General features: G+C 39.9%; 1 protein-coding gene across 1 annotated transcript in view; it reads right to left on the reverse strand.

Moving 5' to 3' along the window:
* Positions 1 to 17,355, reverse strand: part of Spag1 (Spag1 axonemal dynein assembly factor) — a 213,942-nt gene that overhangs the window by 7,501 nt on the left and 189,086 nt on the right. The window contains exon 11 of the mRNA XM_090385194.1: positions 16,682 to 16,862. Within this exon, the coding sequence (XP_090241320.1) occupies positions 16,682 to 16,862 (181 nt within the window). The remainder of the gene's footprint in view (positions 1 to 16,681; positions 16,863 to 17,355) is intronic.

The raw sequence follows: 17,355 nt of genomic DNA on the forward strand, positions 1-17,355 counted from the left end.
GTGTCCTGTTTTCAAGTGGTCTAAATAATAATAACATAACCGTCCTTTCCACATTTCTATTTGTAGAAGAATAAGAGAAATTTACCCCAATATGATACGTAGAACACTTCCTTATGACACTCTCCAGAAATTACATGAATGTGGGTTTGATGCAGGATGCGTTCAGTAATAAAATCAATTTAAAAATTAATTTGAAGAATTTTGACAATAAATTTTGAATTAAGTTTTTCAAAATTTATGTGAAAATTTTTTGAACTAATTTTTTAATTGTTTTTAATTGATTTTGTTACTGAACTCATTTTGCATTGGATTTATATTCCCTTTTTTCTTGAGTGTCATGAGGAAATCCTTGAGGTTGTCACAGACATTCTTTCAGATATGCCACACAAGCTGTACTTGCTACCTGGGAGTCTAAAATGCTGATAGAACTGATATTCAGGCGACATTGAAGTCAAGTGTACCCTATTTCGGCGAAGTCCACACAATCTGTGACAGCCAAATCCTCTGCTTGCACCTTCTCAATGGTGGGACTGTTAGTAATCCTGGGTATAACCTCCATGCACAAGCACAATGTGACCACCCAGGTGTGAACCAATGCAAGCAGGGGTCGAGGTGTGGTGCCCACCACATGGAGGAATGCACCTCTCTGTGTTACCAGGCAATACTAGGTGGTAGATGACTCTCATCTTGGAAAAACACCTCCCACCATTCCCAACACGCTCCATTTAATGCCTCCTGTGGTTTTCCATCAAAAGGATGTCACAAGGATTTTGATGAATCTTCATGCTAAGAAAGCTGCAGGTCCTGATATTATTTCTCCACTTGTTCTCAAAACCTGTGCTCCTGAACTTACTCCTGTTCTTTGCCACCTTATTTCACTTTCTTATTCCAAAGGTGTTTTTCCTTCTGCTTGGAAATTTGCTCATATCCAGCCAGTTCCTAAAAAGGTCGACAATTCGCTCTCATCAAATTATCATCCCATTGCAATTACTTCTACTCTTTCTCAAGTAATGGAGAAATCAATTAACCGCCAACTCTTAAACTACCTAGAAACCTTCCGTCTGATCAACGATCACCAGCATGGATTCCGTCAGTGTCGATCCACTGGTAATATTCTGGCTTATATTACCCATTTATGGACTAATTCAATGGAAAGGTTCGGTGAAACAAACAGTTGCTCTTGACATCTCAAAGGCTTTTAATCATGTTTGGCATAAAGGTCTTCTAAACAAGCTTCCATCTTATGGTTTGCCAACTGTTTTTAGTAATTGGTTATCCAGTTTTTTCTCTGATCGCTCACTGAGAGTGATAGTAGATGGCTCTCTGTCTTCCAACTTCTCCATTAATGCTGGTGTCCCCCAAGGTTCAGTTCTTTCCCCCACTCTTTTCCTCTTGTATATTAATGACCTTCTTCCATTGACTGGAAATCCTATCCATAGTTTTGCCGATGATAGCACATTGCATTCCACTTTTCATTTTGAAAAACCTTTCCCTACTCAATCAGCTTCAACTTGTCGAATATTCCAATTCCTTAAATGCCGATCTCCAGGTAATTCTCCAGTGGGGCAGAGACAATTTAGTTGATTTCAATCCTAAAACTCAGTCTTGTCTTATATCTCACATAAAGGATTCTTCTGTTGTTGTTATTTGGTTTTTAGGAACATTAGCAACTAAGACCATATTGCTCTTTTTTTTTTTTTTTTTTTTTATGTGAACCCCAAACACGAGAGGTATTAGAACCTATAGTACTTAGTACCGTGCTTGGGTTGGAGGTTGAGAAGATGAAAGAAGATATTTGTTGACATTGGACTTGAACTTCTGTAGATTGTAATTTTCAGGAAATACGTATGAAGGAAGGTTGTTCCAGAAACTGGCAGTTGAATGAATAAATGAGGAAGATGAAAAGTTGGTTCTGTGGGTTTGAAGTTGGACAGTAAATGGATGTTGGCTGGTGGCGGCACATGTTCGGACTGTTTTGAAAGAGACAGAGCGGGAATTATAGAAGCCAATTCAGAAGAACAGTGCCCAGTGCCTGTAGAAGAGGCATGCAGCAGAAACAGGGCATCTATGAGACAGCGAGTGGAGAGACTCTGTTAGAGATGAATCATTAATTAACCTAACTGCCCTCTTCTGAATGGAATCAAGAAGCCTGAGAGAGGTTTTGGGGGGCACCACCCCAGATGCGGGAACAATATTCCATGGCAGGGCGGATTTGCGATTTATACAGAGTGAGCAGCTGTTTGGAAGAAAAGTAACGCCGAGAGCGAAAGAGAAAACCAAGTTTTTTAGATGCAGAGGAAGCAATATTTGTAATGTGCTTGTGCCAAGAGAGATTAGAAGTCAGGGTAATCCCCAAAAGAGATATATCCTTTTGCCTAGAAATCGGAGTGTCACTAAAGATAAGCATAGGAGCAGAAGAATCCTTATTGCGAGATGTAAGACAAGACTGAGTTTTAGAAGGGTTGAAATCAACTAAGTTGTCTTTGTCCCACTGGAGAATTACCTGAAGATCGGCATTTAAGGAATTGGTAGCAGATTTTCGAGAAGTTGAAGCTGATTGAGCAGGACAAGGTTTCTCAAAATGGAAAGATGAATGCAATGTGCTATCATCGGCAAAACTATGGATAGGATTTCCAGTCAATGGAGGAAGGTCATTGATATACAAGAGGAAAAGAACTGAACCTTGGGGGACACCGGCATTAGTGGAGAAGTTAGAAGACAGAGAGCCATCAACCATCACCCTCAGTGAGCGATCAGAGAGAAAACTGGATAACCAATTACTAAAAACAGTTGGCAAACCATAAGATGGAAGCTTGTTTAGAAGACCTTTATGCCAAACACGATCAAAAGCCTTTGAGATATCAAGAGCAACTACTTGTGTTTCACCGAACCTTTCCATTGAATTAGTCCATAAATGGGTAACATAAGCCAGAATATCACCAGTGGATTGACACTGACGGAATCCATGCTGGTGATAGTTGATCAGACGGAAGGTTTCTAGGTAGTTTAAGAGTTGGCGGTTAATTGATTTCTCCATTACTTGAGAAAGAGTAGAAGTAATTGCAATGGGATGATAATTTGATGAGAGCAATTTGTCGACCTTTTTAGGAACTGGCTGGATACAAGCAAATTTCCAAGCAGAAGGAAAAACACCTTTGGAATAAGAAAGTGAAAAAAGCCGGCAAAGAATACGAGTAAGTTCAGGCGCACAGGTTTTGAGAACAAGTGGAGAAATACCATCAGGACCTGGAGCTTTCTTAGCATCAAGATTCATCAAAATCCTTCTGATATCCTTTTGATGGAAGACCACAGGAGGCATTGAATGGAGCGTGTTGGGAATGGTGGGAGGTGTTTTACCAAGATCATTAATACATGAGCTGGAAGAAAAATGGGATGCTAGCAGATCAGCTTTATCCTTGGCTGAAGTGACAACAGAACCATTTGGTTTGGACAGAGGTGGGAGCAGAGATGGGCAAAAGTTGCGGCCAATAGCTTAGCCAAGAGACCAGAATGCTCGGCTACCATTAGGGCAAGAAGCAAGTTTTCTACTCTTAGCCTGTTCAAACTGTAGTGTTTGGATTGATTAATAACTGCTTTACAATTGTTGCGAGCTTTGGTGTAGGCAGAAAATGAAACTGAAGAATTAGAAACAAGACAATTACAATATGCAACATTCTTCTCTTGGACAGCCTTAGCACATTTATTGGAAAACCAAGGTTTAGATAAAGGACGAGATTTTAAAGTGGAGTGTGGGATAAAGGATTGCATTCTTGCAAGAATAATTTCACTGACACGATCTGAGCAAACGTTGACATCAGAACTTTTGAAACAGTAATCCGACCAAGGAACAGAAGAAAAGAAGTCTCGCAGGTCATCCCATTTTGCATTTTTGTAATGATCAACACGAGGTTGGGAATAGCCATGAGATAAAGGTTCCATTGGAGAAAAGACAATCACCAAGTTGTAATCTGAAGTGCCTAAAGGACCTCTCACTTCGACCATGTACTTAGAAGGGTTGTTTGTGAAAAAAAGATCAAGTGTATTGGCTGTATGATTAGGATTGTCCGGTATTCTTGTAGGTAAATGAACAATCTGTGCTAGGTCATTACTAATTGCAAAAGCCTCAGCATCTCGACATGCTGGGTCGGTGTGACTAGAAAACGGAAGCCAGCTGGAGTTGTGAACATTAAAATCACCAAGGAAGATTACCTCACTGTTAGGAAAGTTGGACTGGAGAAAGTCAAGTTGCAAAGAGAGGAAGTCAAAGAGCTCCAAGGGATTAGTGGAGTTGGGAGAATTGTAGAGACAACAGATGAATTTGACACAATGAGGTAGAGAGATTTTAAGCCAGAGAAGATCAAAGAGAGGAGATTCCAAATTGCTAAGTCTCTGACAGGGAATATCAGAACGGACATATGCACAAGTACCACCTTTGAGGTGAAAGGAATCATACAGGGAATAATTTGGGTATCTGAGATGAGCAGTAGTTGAATCAACCGATAACTGAGATTCTGTCAGAAAAAGTACATGGGGTTTGGCAGACTGCAAGTGGAAATGGACATCGTTGAGATTAGAATTGAGACCACGTATATTTGTGAAATGAATTAGGAAGTGCTTGGGAGGTTTAGATCTTTTCGCAGATAAGCTTGCTCTAATAGTTTGACAATTCTTGGTGTATTCAATAGTAAGAAAAGTGGGTGGGACATGCTGTATGAAGTAATGAAATTTTTTGGATAAGGCATACATGTGGTAAGAATATACCCAAATCCTTGACATAAGGTGGCCTCGACACTGCTCCCCGCATACACACTACTCGGACTCCCTTCAGTCACTATCTTGCAGATTAGAGGTAGCAAGATTATACACTAGCTGATCCGGAAGCCTCCTAGAGAGTTACCAATAGGTTCGGTCCGGTGTGCTAACTAGCGGCCGGCCTGCGAACACCGTTTTAGAGCTGTACCCTCAAAATGTAAGGAATATTGGATCTTGCCATGACGTTCATCATAACCGCAAAAGTCATCAATCATACTGCATGATGGAAGAGATAGGGAAGGGTTGACCGGAACTTAGCTCTAGAGACTAAACATGGGTTCCACCACTTCAAGCCTCCAATAAGCAATAATCTCTGGGGATATGCGGTTGTCATTCCCTGACCTTTCCGTATCCTCTGTATTTGGTTGTCACAGGCTCGAATCCTGGATCTAATCAAGAAACGTGCTACACACTGCTGCTCCTGCCCACCTGTTTACGGAGGCAACAGGATTCTTCTGCTACTATGCTTATCGAGGCTAGTACGGGCCAGACGTGTTCAAAGCCGCTAAGTGGATTTTTCTTATTTATTGATTTGAAATTATTGTTTTTCTAAAACTTTTGATTTAAATTTAGTAGTATAGCATTATTTTGTGATATTTCTGATTAATCTGGTGTATTTATTCTTTACTCGGCCTTGTAATTGCATAAAAGTATCGGTAAGGATATCAAATCCACGTGTTACAAGTTACAACTCCGCTGAACCAGAAGTTTTTTTAGCCAAATTTAGCCGCTTATTGAATATCTTTTATATCAAATTATTTTTTGTAAGTAGCTTATAGACCTAGTAAGGATCGTTGGTTTATTCTGAATTGGGACAGCGAGATTTGAAAGATAATTAATACTTAAGTGTCCATAGATTACCGTTCGTAACTTCCGCCTTTGTCTTTGTCATAAGATCGTTATATATCGAACCTAGATAGCGTTAGTATAGTATACGTTATAATATTTTCAGCGATCGGTAAAATCTATTAAACTTGTTCAACTTCGTTGGCATTTAAATTGCACTTTTAACTAAATACATATACCGACTTAGATTACAAACGTAACATAATTAATTAATACATAACTGATACGGAAGTTATATAAAGGGAACTCGGAGATAATTAATTCTTGACTGATTGATTAATACTTGACGCTAAAAATATATATCCCGTTATAGCTGTGTTGGGAGATAAGTTAGAGTTATAAACTGAAATTGAAATTTTATTTAAATTAAAAGTAATCATGACTCAGACCAGAGCAGCAAAACAAAAGGCTCAAGCTAATGGAAGTGCTGTGGCTCAGAGAACTGAGGGAGGCAGTTGCCTTCTGAGTCACAGCCTTCTAAAATGCACAGCTTGCATGATGTTTGTGGAGCATTCAGGTACGGGACATGATATTGCCATGGGGGATGTCTTTGTATGTGCACGATGCAAGGAGTGTATCGAAATCAGGCAACAACTCAGCGTTCTTATGGGCCTATATGAGAGCTTGAAGGACAGGGTGGATGCCCTCGAAGGAACTAAATTGAGGGGCCCATCAAGCTCTCAGCCGCCCACATCAACGCCAGAGCTTGCACTTGGTCATCGTGAAACACAGCGGCAACCCCCAAGGCAGAATGTGCTGGTCCCAAAGGAACTAGTAGTTGTTGGTGACTCTATTGTCAGGGAAACAGGGAACATGCTTTGTAAAAAGGATAGGTGGAACAGGACCAGGGTATGTCTGCCAGGGGCAAAGGTTGATGACGTTGTAGAGCAGATATCATCTTTTAAGGGCACAAAAGGTGATATAGTTGTACATGTGGGCACTAACGATATCAAGAGTAGGAGACGCAGAATTGCTTAACAAGTACAGGTCACTGTTGAAAAAAAGCCGTGAAATAGGGTTGAATTTGAAAGTGTCTGCAATTCTGCCCAGACACGATAGGAGGGAGTATATGATGAGAGCCTTCTCGATCAATTCGGCCCTGGAAAGATTGTGCAAGGCTCAAGGGGTAGAATTTTTTTCAGCCTGGACTGTACTTGTTAACAGGAGAGATTGCTTCTACAGGGATGGGATACACTTAAATAGAAAGGGTGCAAGAATATTTGCTGATGCTATCGAGGCAGTGTTAGGTGGGTTGGAAAACTGCTAGCTTGGGGGGATACAAAGAAAAATAGATTAACAGTAGCCACTGGCAGAGGTGAAAGAGATTCTTGCACTGCTTCTATTGGAATGAGCAGAAGCCTGAAAAACAAGATTCAGGATATTTCAGAGACTGCTGGGAGTCATTGCGGTACAAGTAAACACATGAGTTGTGTTAGGGTAGCTGAGAATAGAAATAGGTGCATGTATACTTGCATGTACACCAATGCTAGGAGTTTAGTAAATAAATTTGATGAATTTGAGGTATTGCTCAAAACATCAAAGGCAGATATTGTTGGGATATCAGAAACTTGGTGTCACACAGATATAAGGAATGCAGAACTGGAATTTGGGGAGTACAACGTCTACAGAAAAGATAGACTGGATAGGAAGGGAGGAGGGGTTATGCTATTAGTTAAGAAATACATAAAATCCAAGGAAGTGAAGCCAGTGAACATCGCTGGACAGTGCAGTGTCGAGTCAGTTTGGTGACATAAGCATTGGGAGATCACAATTGAGAGTAGGAGTGTGCTATAGGCCTAATGACTCTGATGAGTATAATAAGAAACTGTACAGGGAAATAGAGTGGGCCAGTAAATCAGAGAGTCTTATAATGGGAGATTTTAATTTCCCAGATATTGACTGGAATTTGTGGGCTGGTCACTCACACACTAGCAAGGCTTTTGTGGATTTATTGGATGATTGTTTTCTACATCAGCATGTTCGGGAGGCAACTAGAGGGAGGAATACTCTTGATTTGATTATCAGCAGTGATTCTTCATGCATTAAGAATCTGCAGATAAATGAACCACTAGGTGGCAGTGATCACAGTGTGCTGAAGTGGGATTTACTCAAAGAGGTAACTACCATTAGGGGTAAAGGGAAGGGTTATTGCTTTCGTAAAAGCGACTACGATGGACTGAGACAGTATTTAAATTCTATACAGTGGGACCAACTGGTGATGTTACCAACAGTAAATGCAAAATGGGAAGCATTCAAAGAACTTATCTTGGAAGCTACTAGACTTTACATACCAACTAAGAAATATTGTTCAAGGTTTAGGCCTAAATGGATGTCAGATGAACTGATGAGGCATATGGCAGAGAAGAAAAATGCATGGGATACTTACAAATTAACACATGACACAGAAGCCTATGATAGATACAAGTTGATCTGTAACCAAGTTACAAAGGAGGTTAGGCAGGCGAAGGCAGATTACGAGAGATCCTTGGCAAGGGATGCGAAGAAAAACAGCAAAGAGTTCTTTACTTATGTAAACTCTAGAAGGAAGGGGATGAATCAGATTGGTCCACTTGATATCGATGGGTCAACTGTTGATGACCCTGCTCAGGTAGCTAACAAACTAAATGAATATTTTGCATCAACATTCACACATGAGGAGTTATTTAGCGAGGGGAAAGTCAGAGGTGTATTCAACTCTAGCAGTAAGCTAGAGAAACTTGTAATAACTGAGAGTAAAGTGGAGGAGAAATTGTTGAAGATAAACACAAGAAACGCACCTGGGGTGGATGGGATCTATCCAGTTATATTAAAGGAGGCAGCAAAGGAAGTAAGCAAACCCTTAGCCATAATTATGAGAGCTTCCTTGGAATTACGGGAGGTACCCATAGACTGGAGATGTGCAAATGTGACCCCAATTTACAAAGGAGGATCAAAAGCTGACACAAGCAATTATAGACCTGTGTGTTTAACTTCTGTTCCAGGAAAATTAATGGAGGCACTAGTTAAAGAAGCACTGCAGGATCATTTAGACAAGACTTCAGTTATAGCTCGGACACAGCATGGTTTTTTTAAGGGGAAGTCTTGCCTGGCCAATTTGACTGGATACTATGATGCAGTCACAAAGGAACTGGATGCAGGGAATAACTTTGATATTATATACTTGGATCTTAGAAAGGCTTTTGATACTGTTGCACATGGAAGACTGCTGCACAAATTGGAGCAGTGTAACATTGGAGGCAAATTGCTGCTGTGGGTAAAGGGGTGGCTGAGGGGGAGAAGACAGAGAGTGGTAATCAATGGACACTGCTCATCGTGGACTAATGTTATTAGTGGAGTCCCTCAGGACTCAGTGTTGGGTCCATTATTGTTTTCTGTATTCATAAATGATATTGATGATGGTATATCAAGCTTAATGTCGAAGTTTGCAGACGATACAAAGGTAGGCAGGGTTGTCAAGGACACTACTAACACTATGCTGCTGCAACAGGATCTGGAAAGGTTGAGCAGATGGGCTGAGAGGTGGCAGATGAAGTTTAACATTGACAAATGTAAAGTACTACACATGGGATACAGCAACCCCAGAGCAACGTATCAACTCTGTGGTATTGCACTGACAGTGGTAGAGAATGAAAGGGACCTGGGGGTGGTTGTGCAGGCAGATATGAAGTTCTCTGAGCAGTGCAGACGGGCTGCAAGAGTAGCTCATGGTGTATTGTCAATGATATATAGGAATTTTTTTAGCAGGGATAAGGAGGTGATTATTCCCTTGTATAAGGCAATGGTCAGGCCACACCTAGAGTACTGTATATTGGCCTGGAGGCCTCATTTCAAGAAGGATGTAGAGCTGCTGGAACGAGTACAGAGAAGGGCAACAAGATTGGTGAATGGAACAAGGGGGTGCTCTTACGAAGAAAGGCTTAAGATTTGCAAATTGCAGTGTCTGGAGACTAGGCACCAGCGAGGTGATCTAATAGAGGTGTATAAAGCATTGAATGGTTTGAGCATGCTCAATGCTGATGGGATTCTTCCTCTCACTCAGAGTAATCACCTGAGAGGGCATAAATTCAAATTGTGGAAAGACAGATGTAGGATAGACGTGCGGAAATTTGCCTTTAGCCAGCGAGTGGTTGGTTGGTGGAACAGACTTCCATCCCTTGTCATGGAAGTTGATAGCCTAAATAAGTTTAAGGCTCAGCTGGACAGGTATTTTGAACGAACAGAGGGGTGAAGTGGGAGAGGTTTTTTTTTTTTTTTTTGGCTGATGCTGCATAAGCTTGCTTTCTTGCATCAAATGCCTCTACTAATGCTAATGCTTTGGTGACACTGATTTCTAAGCTAGATGATATATCTCTTTAGGGGATTACCCTGACTTCTAATCTCTCTCTTGGCACAAGCACATTACAAATATTGCTTCCTCTGCATCTAAAAAACTTTGTTTCCTCTTTTGCTCTCGGTATTTTTTTCTCTGAACAAATCCACTCTACCATGGAATACTGTTCCAACATCTGGGGCGGTGCCCCCAAAACACCTCTCAGGCTTCTAGATTTCAATCAGAAGAGAGCAGTTAGGTTAATTAATGACTCCTCTCTAACAGAATGCCTCCACTCGCTGTCTCACAGACATACTGTTTCTGCTGCATGCCTTTTCTACAGATATTTCCATGGGCACTGTTCGGCGTATAATTTCTGCTCTCTCTTTCAAAACAGTCCGAACACGTGCCGCCACTGGTTTACGGAAAAGTGCCCCCCCCCCCCCCCCCGCAATTCGCCTCCGGCACATTTCGCCTCTCACATTTCGCCCCCCACATTTCGCCTCGCACATTTCGGCCTCGGCACATTTTGCCTCCAGTAGATGAGTAGGCTACAGAAATTTAAACACTGTACAGTCAACTCTCGATAACTCGAATTTTTATTGAAGTTCCAGCCCCTTTAGTGGAGATTCCATGTTAAACTATCTCGATTACTCGAACTGAACTTCCGATAACTCTAACTTTCCCGAACAAATTTTCAAAATGAGATTCGTGTACAAATTGTCACATAGCTTTTAAACTAATTTCTCCCCTTTTGTATGTCTCCAGGGTTCTCTTTCCATTGTGAATGGTTTAACTGGAACTGTTAATCCTTTCACAATGGAAAGAATACATACTCGACCACGAGGGCGATAGTCATGTGGTTAGTGACGGACATGAGGGAGGGAACAGTGACTAATCTTATAGGAGTCTTTTCAGTGGCAAGTGAATCTTGTTCTGATTTGTCTAAATTCAAACATTAAAAGTTCCTGCATCTGGCTCTCCTCACATTTCATGGTGCAGTCGACAGCGCGCGCGTTTGCTGTTTTCGCCGCCTCCACAGAGAAGTAAGATACAGAGTGGACTCTTACTCGATTCAAAAGAGTTCCACCTGCAAAGGGCGTGTTTGGACAGAGGGTTTGGAAGGCCCCAGTTGTGAAAGTCGTAACTAAACATAACCATGCAACTCAAGCTGCAAGGTCGTAAGCATTGCAATTGATTGGTCAAATACGGCAACAACCACAAACGAATGGCCACAGCAAATTGTTGCATCAGTTATTGCAGAGGCTCATACCAATGTCATGGCATTACTTCCTAAAAAGGATTCGCTTAAACGAACGATTCGTCATGTTCGATGCAACAATGGTACTCCTGCTTTACCGAGCAATCTCCAGGACCTATTAATTCCACAAAATTATCAAGAAATTATTATCGATGGCAATGTACATTATAAATCAACAGGGATTACTTTTTAATTATATTATAAATCAACAGGGATTACCTTTATTTTAGATATAGGAAGCTTCTTTTCCAACTCTCCTAGTCCAACTCGCTAATAATTCTTGAGGATGGTGATATCAATGATTAATTGTGTGTTGCTCTATTCCTGTGAACATGATGCCCGAAAACTTCTAGTCCGACTTAAGGAATGTAGAGAATACTCCCCCCCCCCATCCAATTTTATTAGACCCCTAAATTTAACTCTAAAGTCCAGCTACAGGACCAAAATAAATAATCGGTCCATATTTATTAAACAGTTTAGACTTTCAAAAATCTAATTTTATGCCAATCCACGTAATGGTTTCCTTGCTGCCAGAGGTATGGTGTTTGAAGACAGAAGTCTTGAGCGCTCATTGTTGAGACTGCACGGTCCGAACACTACGGTTCTGACAGTGGGGAAGATGTCCCACCTGTTTTGCAAAATTGATATCGCCATCCTCAAGAATTATTAGCGAGTTGGACTAGGGAAGTTGGAAAAGAAGCTTCCTATATCTAAAATAAAGGTAATCCCTGTTGATTTATAATATAATAGAATATAGGAATTATCGAGCACTTAATAGCTCTCAATTATCAAATCTTTTAAACAGTTTTTAATGTATTATTCTCAGGATGAACTGCTTCCGGGTCGCATGCTTATTTTTTCCACTAGTAACAATCTTCAGTTATTGGCGCATAGCCAGGAGTGGTTTTCTGATGGAACAAGAAGTATGCTACAATATCTGCTAGATTCAAAAGAATAGTCCAAGATTTTCAAAATCGTAATGTGATTGATTACCTTAGAGGCATTGCATACAACTTCGAGTTTTAAACAATAATAATGTGCATTTATTCTATGATTGATTACCTTTGATTTGATTACCTTTACCTTTGATTGCTTGATTACCTTTGATTGATTCATTCTATTAAAACAAAATAAATTAGAATTAATAAAAAATTAGGTGTATTATTTACATTTCTATAGCCTATTCATTATCTACTGGGGGCGAAATGTGTCCGGGCAAAATGTGGGAGACTAAATGCGGGGGGCAACTTTTCCGGATCCCGCCACCACCAGCCAATATCCATTTACTGTCAAACTTCAAACTCACAGAACCAACTTTTCATCTTCCTTTTATTCATTCAACTGGCGTTTCTGCAACAAACTTCCTTCATATGTATTTCCTGAAAATTACAGTCTACAGAAGTTCAAGTCTAATGTCAACAAATATCTTCTCTGGTCTTCTCAACCTCCAACCAAAGCACGGTATTAAGTACTATAGGTTCTAATACAAAGGGTACTAGGAACGTTTTGCAATACAGCTTTGTTTATTTAATTTTTTCAAAGTAATTTCCTCTACATTCAATACACCTCTCCATCCTCCGAAACCAATCTTTAAACCAGTTCTGCCAAGTTTTACTAAGGAGTAAAGCACACTCGTTGTCCCAAGCCCGTAGAAGGTCCCTCATCACTGGAAAACCGCCTCCCTTTTAGCTTCATTTTCACATGCGGGAACAGTGCAAAGTCGCAGGGAGCAAGGTCTGGACTGTAGGGAGGGTGCTCGAGAAGTTTCAGTCCTGTCGGTCGTGGTCAAATATTCGGTGCAGGCTTTGGCGCGGTGAGCTGGAGCATTATCGTGATGGAGGTACCAGGTGTCCATTCTTGACTTTGGCCGCAGGTTCTTCATAGATCCAATGACTTTAGGCAGGCATTGTTCAGTATACCACTTAGCTGTGACTGTCTTCTGCGTGTCCAAAACGATACGTTCCAGAATTCCACTCGATTTGAAAAATACAGCTATCATTTTCTTCTTTACAGATCGGGATTTTCTGACAATTACGGGTGTGTCATCATCATCAAAGACCCAAACTTTGTTTTGAGCCTTGGTCGGCAGATCGTAATAGTACAGCCAAGTCTCGTCACCTGTCACGATGTTGTTCACATACCGAGATTGTCCCTTATCAAACTTTTTTAACATCTCCCGGCACCAAGTCACACGTCGTGTCATCTGCTCTTCAGTCAGTTGATGCGGCACCCAGAGAGAACAAAGTTTCTTCACGTGCAAATGATTTTGCAGAATCGAACGAATTGCTGGTGCATTTAGGCCCAAAGTATCCTCTATCTGTTGGTAGGTCACTCGCCTGTTTTCGTCAAGCATTTTCCTCACAGCAGTAACGTTTTCCTCCGTAACTGATGTTCGTGGCCTTCCCGGCCTCTCAGAATCCTCCAGAGTGAAATTTCCCCTTTGGAATTCTCTATACCACCTGAATATCGTTGTACAATGTGGACAATCATCATCTAGTGCAAGAGTCATTTCTTCTAAGCACTGGTCTATGGTTAAACCACGCACGAAATTATACCGCAAAACTGTCCTTATCTCATTTCGTGACCACGATGCCATCGCAAGCACTTTACACTCTCACTACTAATGAATAACTGAGCCCATCGACTTGGCGTGGCGGCTACTATGCACGTATGAACATGTCTCAACATGCAGCAACAAGCAGCTTCCTGTGATTCATTGTTGCGTCATATTGCAAAACTTTCCTAGTACCCTTTGTACCTCTCTGTAAATCTTTTCTATCATTAACACTGCATGACAGAAAACATGATTGCCAGAGCTTTATTTCTGTAGGCTAAACATGAGTAAACATGGATTTCACCATTTCAAGCATCCAATAAACAAAGTGGTGGCATTTCACCAGGTGACAGAGTCATCTACCACCTGATGAAATAGAGGGTTATCCATTTCTCTGTGTGACGTGGATACCACATCTCACACCTTGCTCATTAATATACTAGGTGCATTTCACACCTTGCATTTGTAGCAGAGCCAGAACTAGGCAATCCTGTGCCCGGGGCAAAAGTATTATAAGTATGCCTCCATTATATGCAGGCAGTCAATCTTTCAGTAGCATAGCTAGGGTCGTCAACGCCTGGTGGCAACATGTCTTCCTGGCACCCCTGATTCTCATAGATAATTCCTTCAGTTTGGGCCCCCCCCAAAGCTCGGCACCTGGGGAAAATTCTCCCTCTGCATCTCCCTTGCTACACCTCTGCAATCTTTGTGAATTTATAAAAATTATTATTGCTACGGTCTACGATTTGCATATATTTATTAATAAAATAATTTAAACAATATAATGAATATAATGAAACAAAAATATCAAAGAAAAAGAAACTTACAAATATTCGTTTATATCTACAGAGAATTTAATTCTATATAAACTACAAAGAAAATACATATAACTACAAAGAAGAAAACCAAATAGTTTATGTTTATATATCTATTATAAAATCATAGAAACAAAATATTGCAAAATACAGTACTTTTAACATTATAACATAAACTAAAAATATGCGATAAAGGTGTATTATTTTAATTGAATTTTTCTTGTTTTGAAGGACCTTTGGCAAGACGCTGCTGTTACACACAGGGTAAGAAAAATTCATAGTACTATTTCCATGTTTCGGTTGTTGTTATTTGGTTTTTAGGAGCATTAGCAACTAAGGCCATATTGCTCCATGATATGAAGTGGTCATTCCCTGACCTTTCTGCATCCTCCATATTTGGTGGTGACAGGGCTCGAACCCCAGTCTAATCAAGAAGCATGTGCTACGCACTGCTGCTCCTTCCCCCCTGGCTACGGAGGCACCTTCTCCATGTTTCGGTAAGATTCTATTAGACAATACTCATGAATGAATTGGAGAAGTTGTAAAGGGGTTACAGATTTTATATCCTGCAGAATCGATAAACCATGATTTTTCACATATCTGCTGACATATCAACAGATATTTGAAAAATTTTGTTTTTTTTTTTCAAATATCTGTTGAGGTGTGACGTCACAAAATGGGCCATACTTTTTAGAAGTTTGTAATTGGAGTTTCTCTGTTATTTTTGAAATTTCTAAAACACTGTTCCTCCCCGATTTTTTTCCCATAAGTGATTATAAATCCCGAATTTATAATTTTTTTTTTTTAACTCTAACAAAAATTTCTGGAATCATAAGTAGCACGGCGCCTCCATAGCCAGGTGGGAAGGAGCAGCAGTGCGTAGCACACGCTTCTTGATTAGACCAGGGTTCGAGCCTGTCACCACCAAATACGGAGGATGTGGAAATGTCAGGGAATGACCACTGCATATCCCGGAGCAATATGGCCTTAGTTGCTAATGCTCCTGAAAACTAAAATAACAAACAACAACAAACATAGGTAGCATGTACAAAGATAATGCAGTATTTCTTCTAATAAAATTTTTATAGGTAGCTACATACATCTCACGTTCCACTTACATTTTGGAACAGTAATCCCTTTAACTCTTAATTTGCACTTTCTGTTTGTTCGTTTGTTTTTAGGAGCATTAGCAACTATGGCCATATTGCTCCAGGATATGCGGTGGTCATTCCCTTACCTTTCCGCATCCTCCGTATTTGGTGGACGGGTTTGAACCCCGGTCTATTTGCACTTTCTAATTGTTTAAATTGCCTAAAGGCCAGAGGGGGAAACAAAGCATACAAATCCGTTCATTATATGGAAATTTTCTTCATTCTACAGAAACTTTGAAATGTAATTACCAAAAGGAATTCAAAAAATTCACTATAAATAAATTTGTTAAACACAGGTCCAACTGTAATTAAATCAAAAATGAAGCAATTTTAAAATATATAACTGGTAAAATGCACTCTTAAAATGCTGCACCTGGGGCTGGTGCTCCGCTCACCCCACCCTAGTTCCTGCTCTGATGTGGAGTTTACACAAGTATACACAAGTTTACTAACTAACTTCCTGCTGTCATGTAAGTCACAGAATGATCAGTTTGAAATTGTTAGTTAAGTGGAAGCTGAAACTGATATTCAGGTTCCACTTGATTCACAAAGAGGGACTTGAATATCAGTTCCATCAACATTTTAGACAAAATGTTCTTCCAGGTATGACAGGAGGTTATACCTGGAAGAATATTTGTGGCAGACCTCTGAGACCAAAGGATATCTGCTTTTGGTTCATTTTTCTCTAAAGTTACTATGTCATTTCATTTTAGTTTCATTAATTCAAACATGATAAAACTCAAGTAAGGTTTCATATAATTGATGATTTTAATCCAAATTTCACTATATAAAATAAATAAATCCATCAATATAAGAGTAAAAAAATTGAAAAAAATTTGCTGTGTGGTAACATCCATATATGATTGGATTTAAAGCAGTTTATTGTTATTATTACTACTAATAAAATAATAATAATTCAATAATAATTCTCACCTATGTCCACCAAATACTTAAGAGAATAAATAATTCCAGTTAGCATATCTCCATCCAATTTGTTTGCCAAAAGAAATGGAAGTTGTTTAGGATTTAATATATGTAATAGTGATGCTCCAACACTTGGCATTGTGTTTGCTTTCTGGGCATACCACTGATGAAGAAATTCATATGGTGTCATCTGCAAGAAAATAACTTTTTAATTCTATTTTATAGTCTAAAAATTTACTCTATTTTAGTTACGTTCTTATCCTTGATCTTAATCCTAAAATTATATCAACACCAATCAAGGATTAGAATAAATTTGTTAGATATGTGGATGTTTATTAGATATCAAAAAACTCCTGGGTTCACATATTAAATGTAACTAAAGTTAGACCTCTCAAAGTATTATCCTGTAGCAGTAATGCACTTCTGTTACAATTAATACAATCCCTTGTAGCAGTTCTGGAATTGTTCTGGCTGGATAGTAGAGTATCTTGAATTGTATCAATAACTGGGAGACCCATCAAGCTCTCAGCTGTCCACCTCAACAGTAGAGCTTACATTTACATGTTAGGTAATGCAGCAGAATGTGTGTCTAGTAGAATGTGCTAGTCCACAGGAGGTAGCTATTGTCAGGGAAACAGGAAATATACTGTGCAAAAAGGCGATATAGTTCCAGAGTATGTCTG

The sequence above is a fragment of the Mastigoproctus giganteus genome, chromosome 11 (assembly GCF_048544385.1).
Source record: "Mastigoproctus giganteus isolate SK-2022 chromosome 11, ASM4854438v1, whole genome shotgun sequence".
NCBI lineage: Eukaryota > Metazoa > Arthropoda > Arachnida > Uropygi > Thelyphonidae > Mastigoproctus > Mastigoproctus giganteus.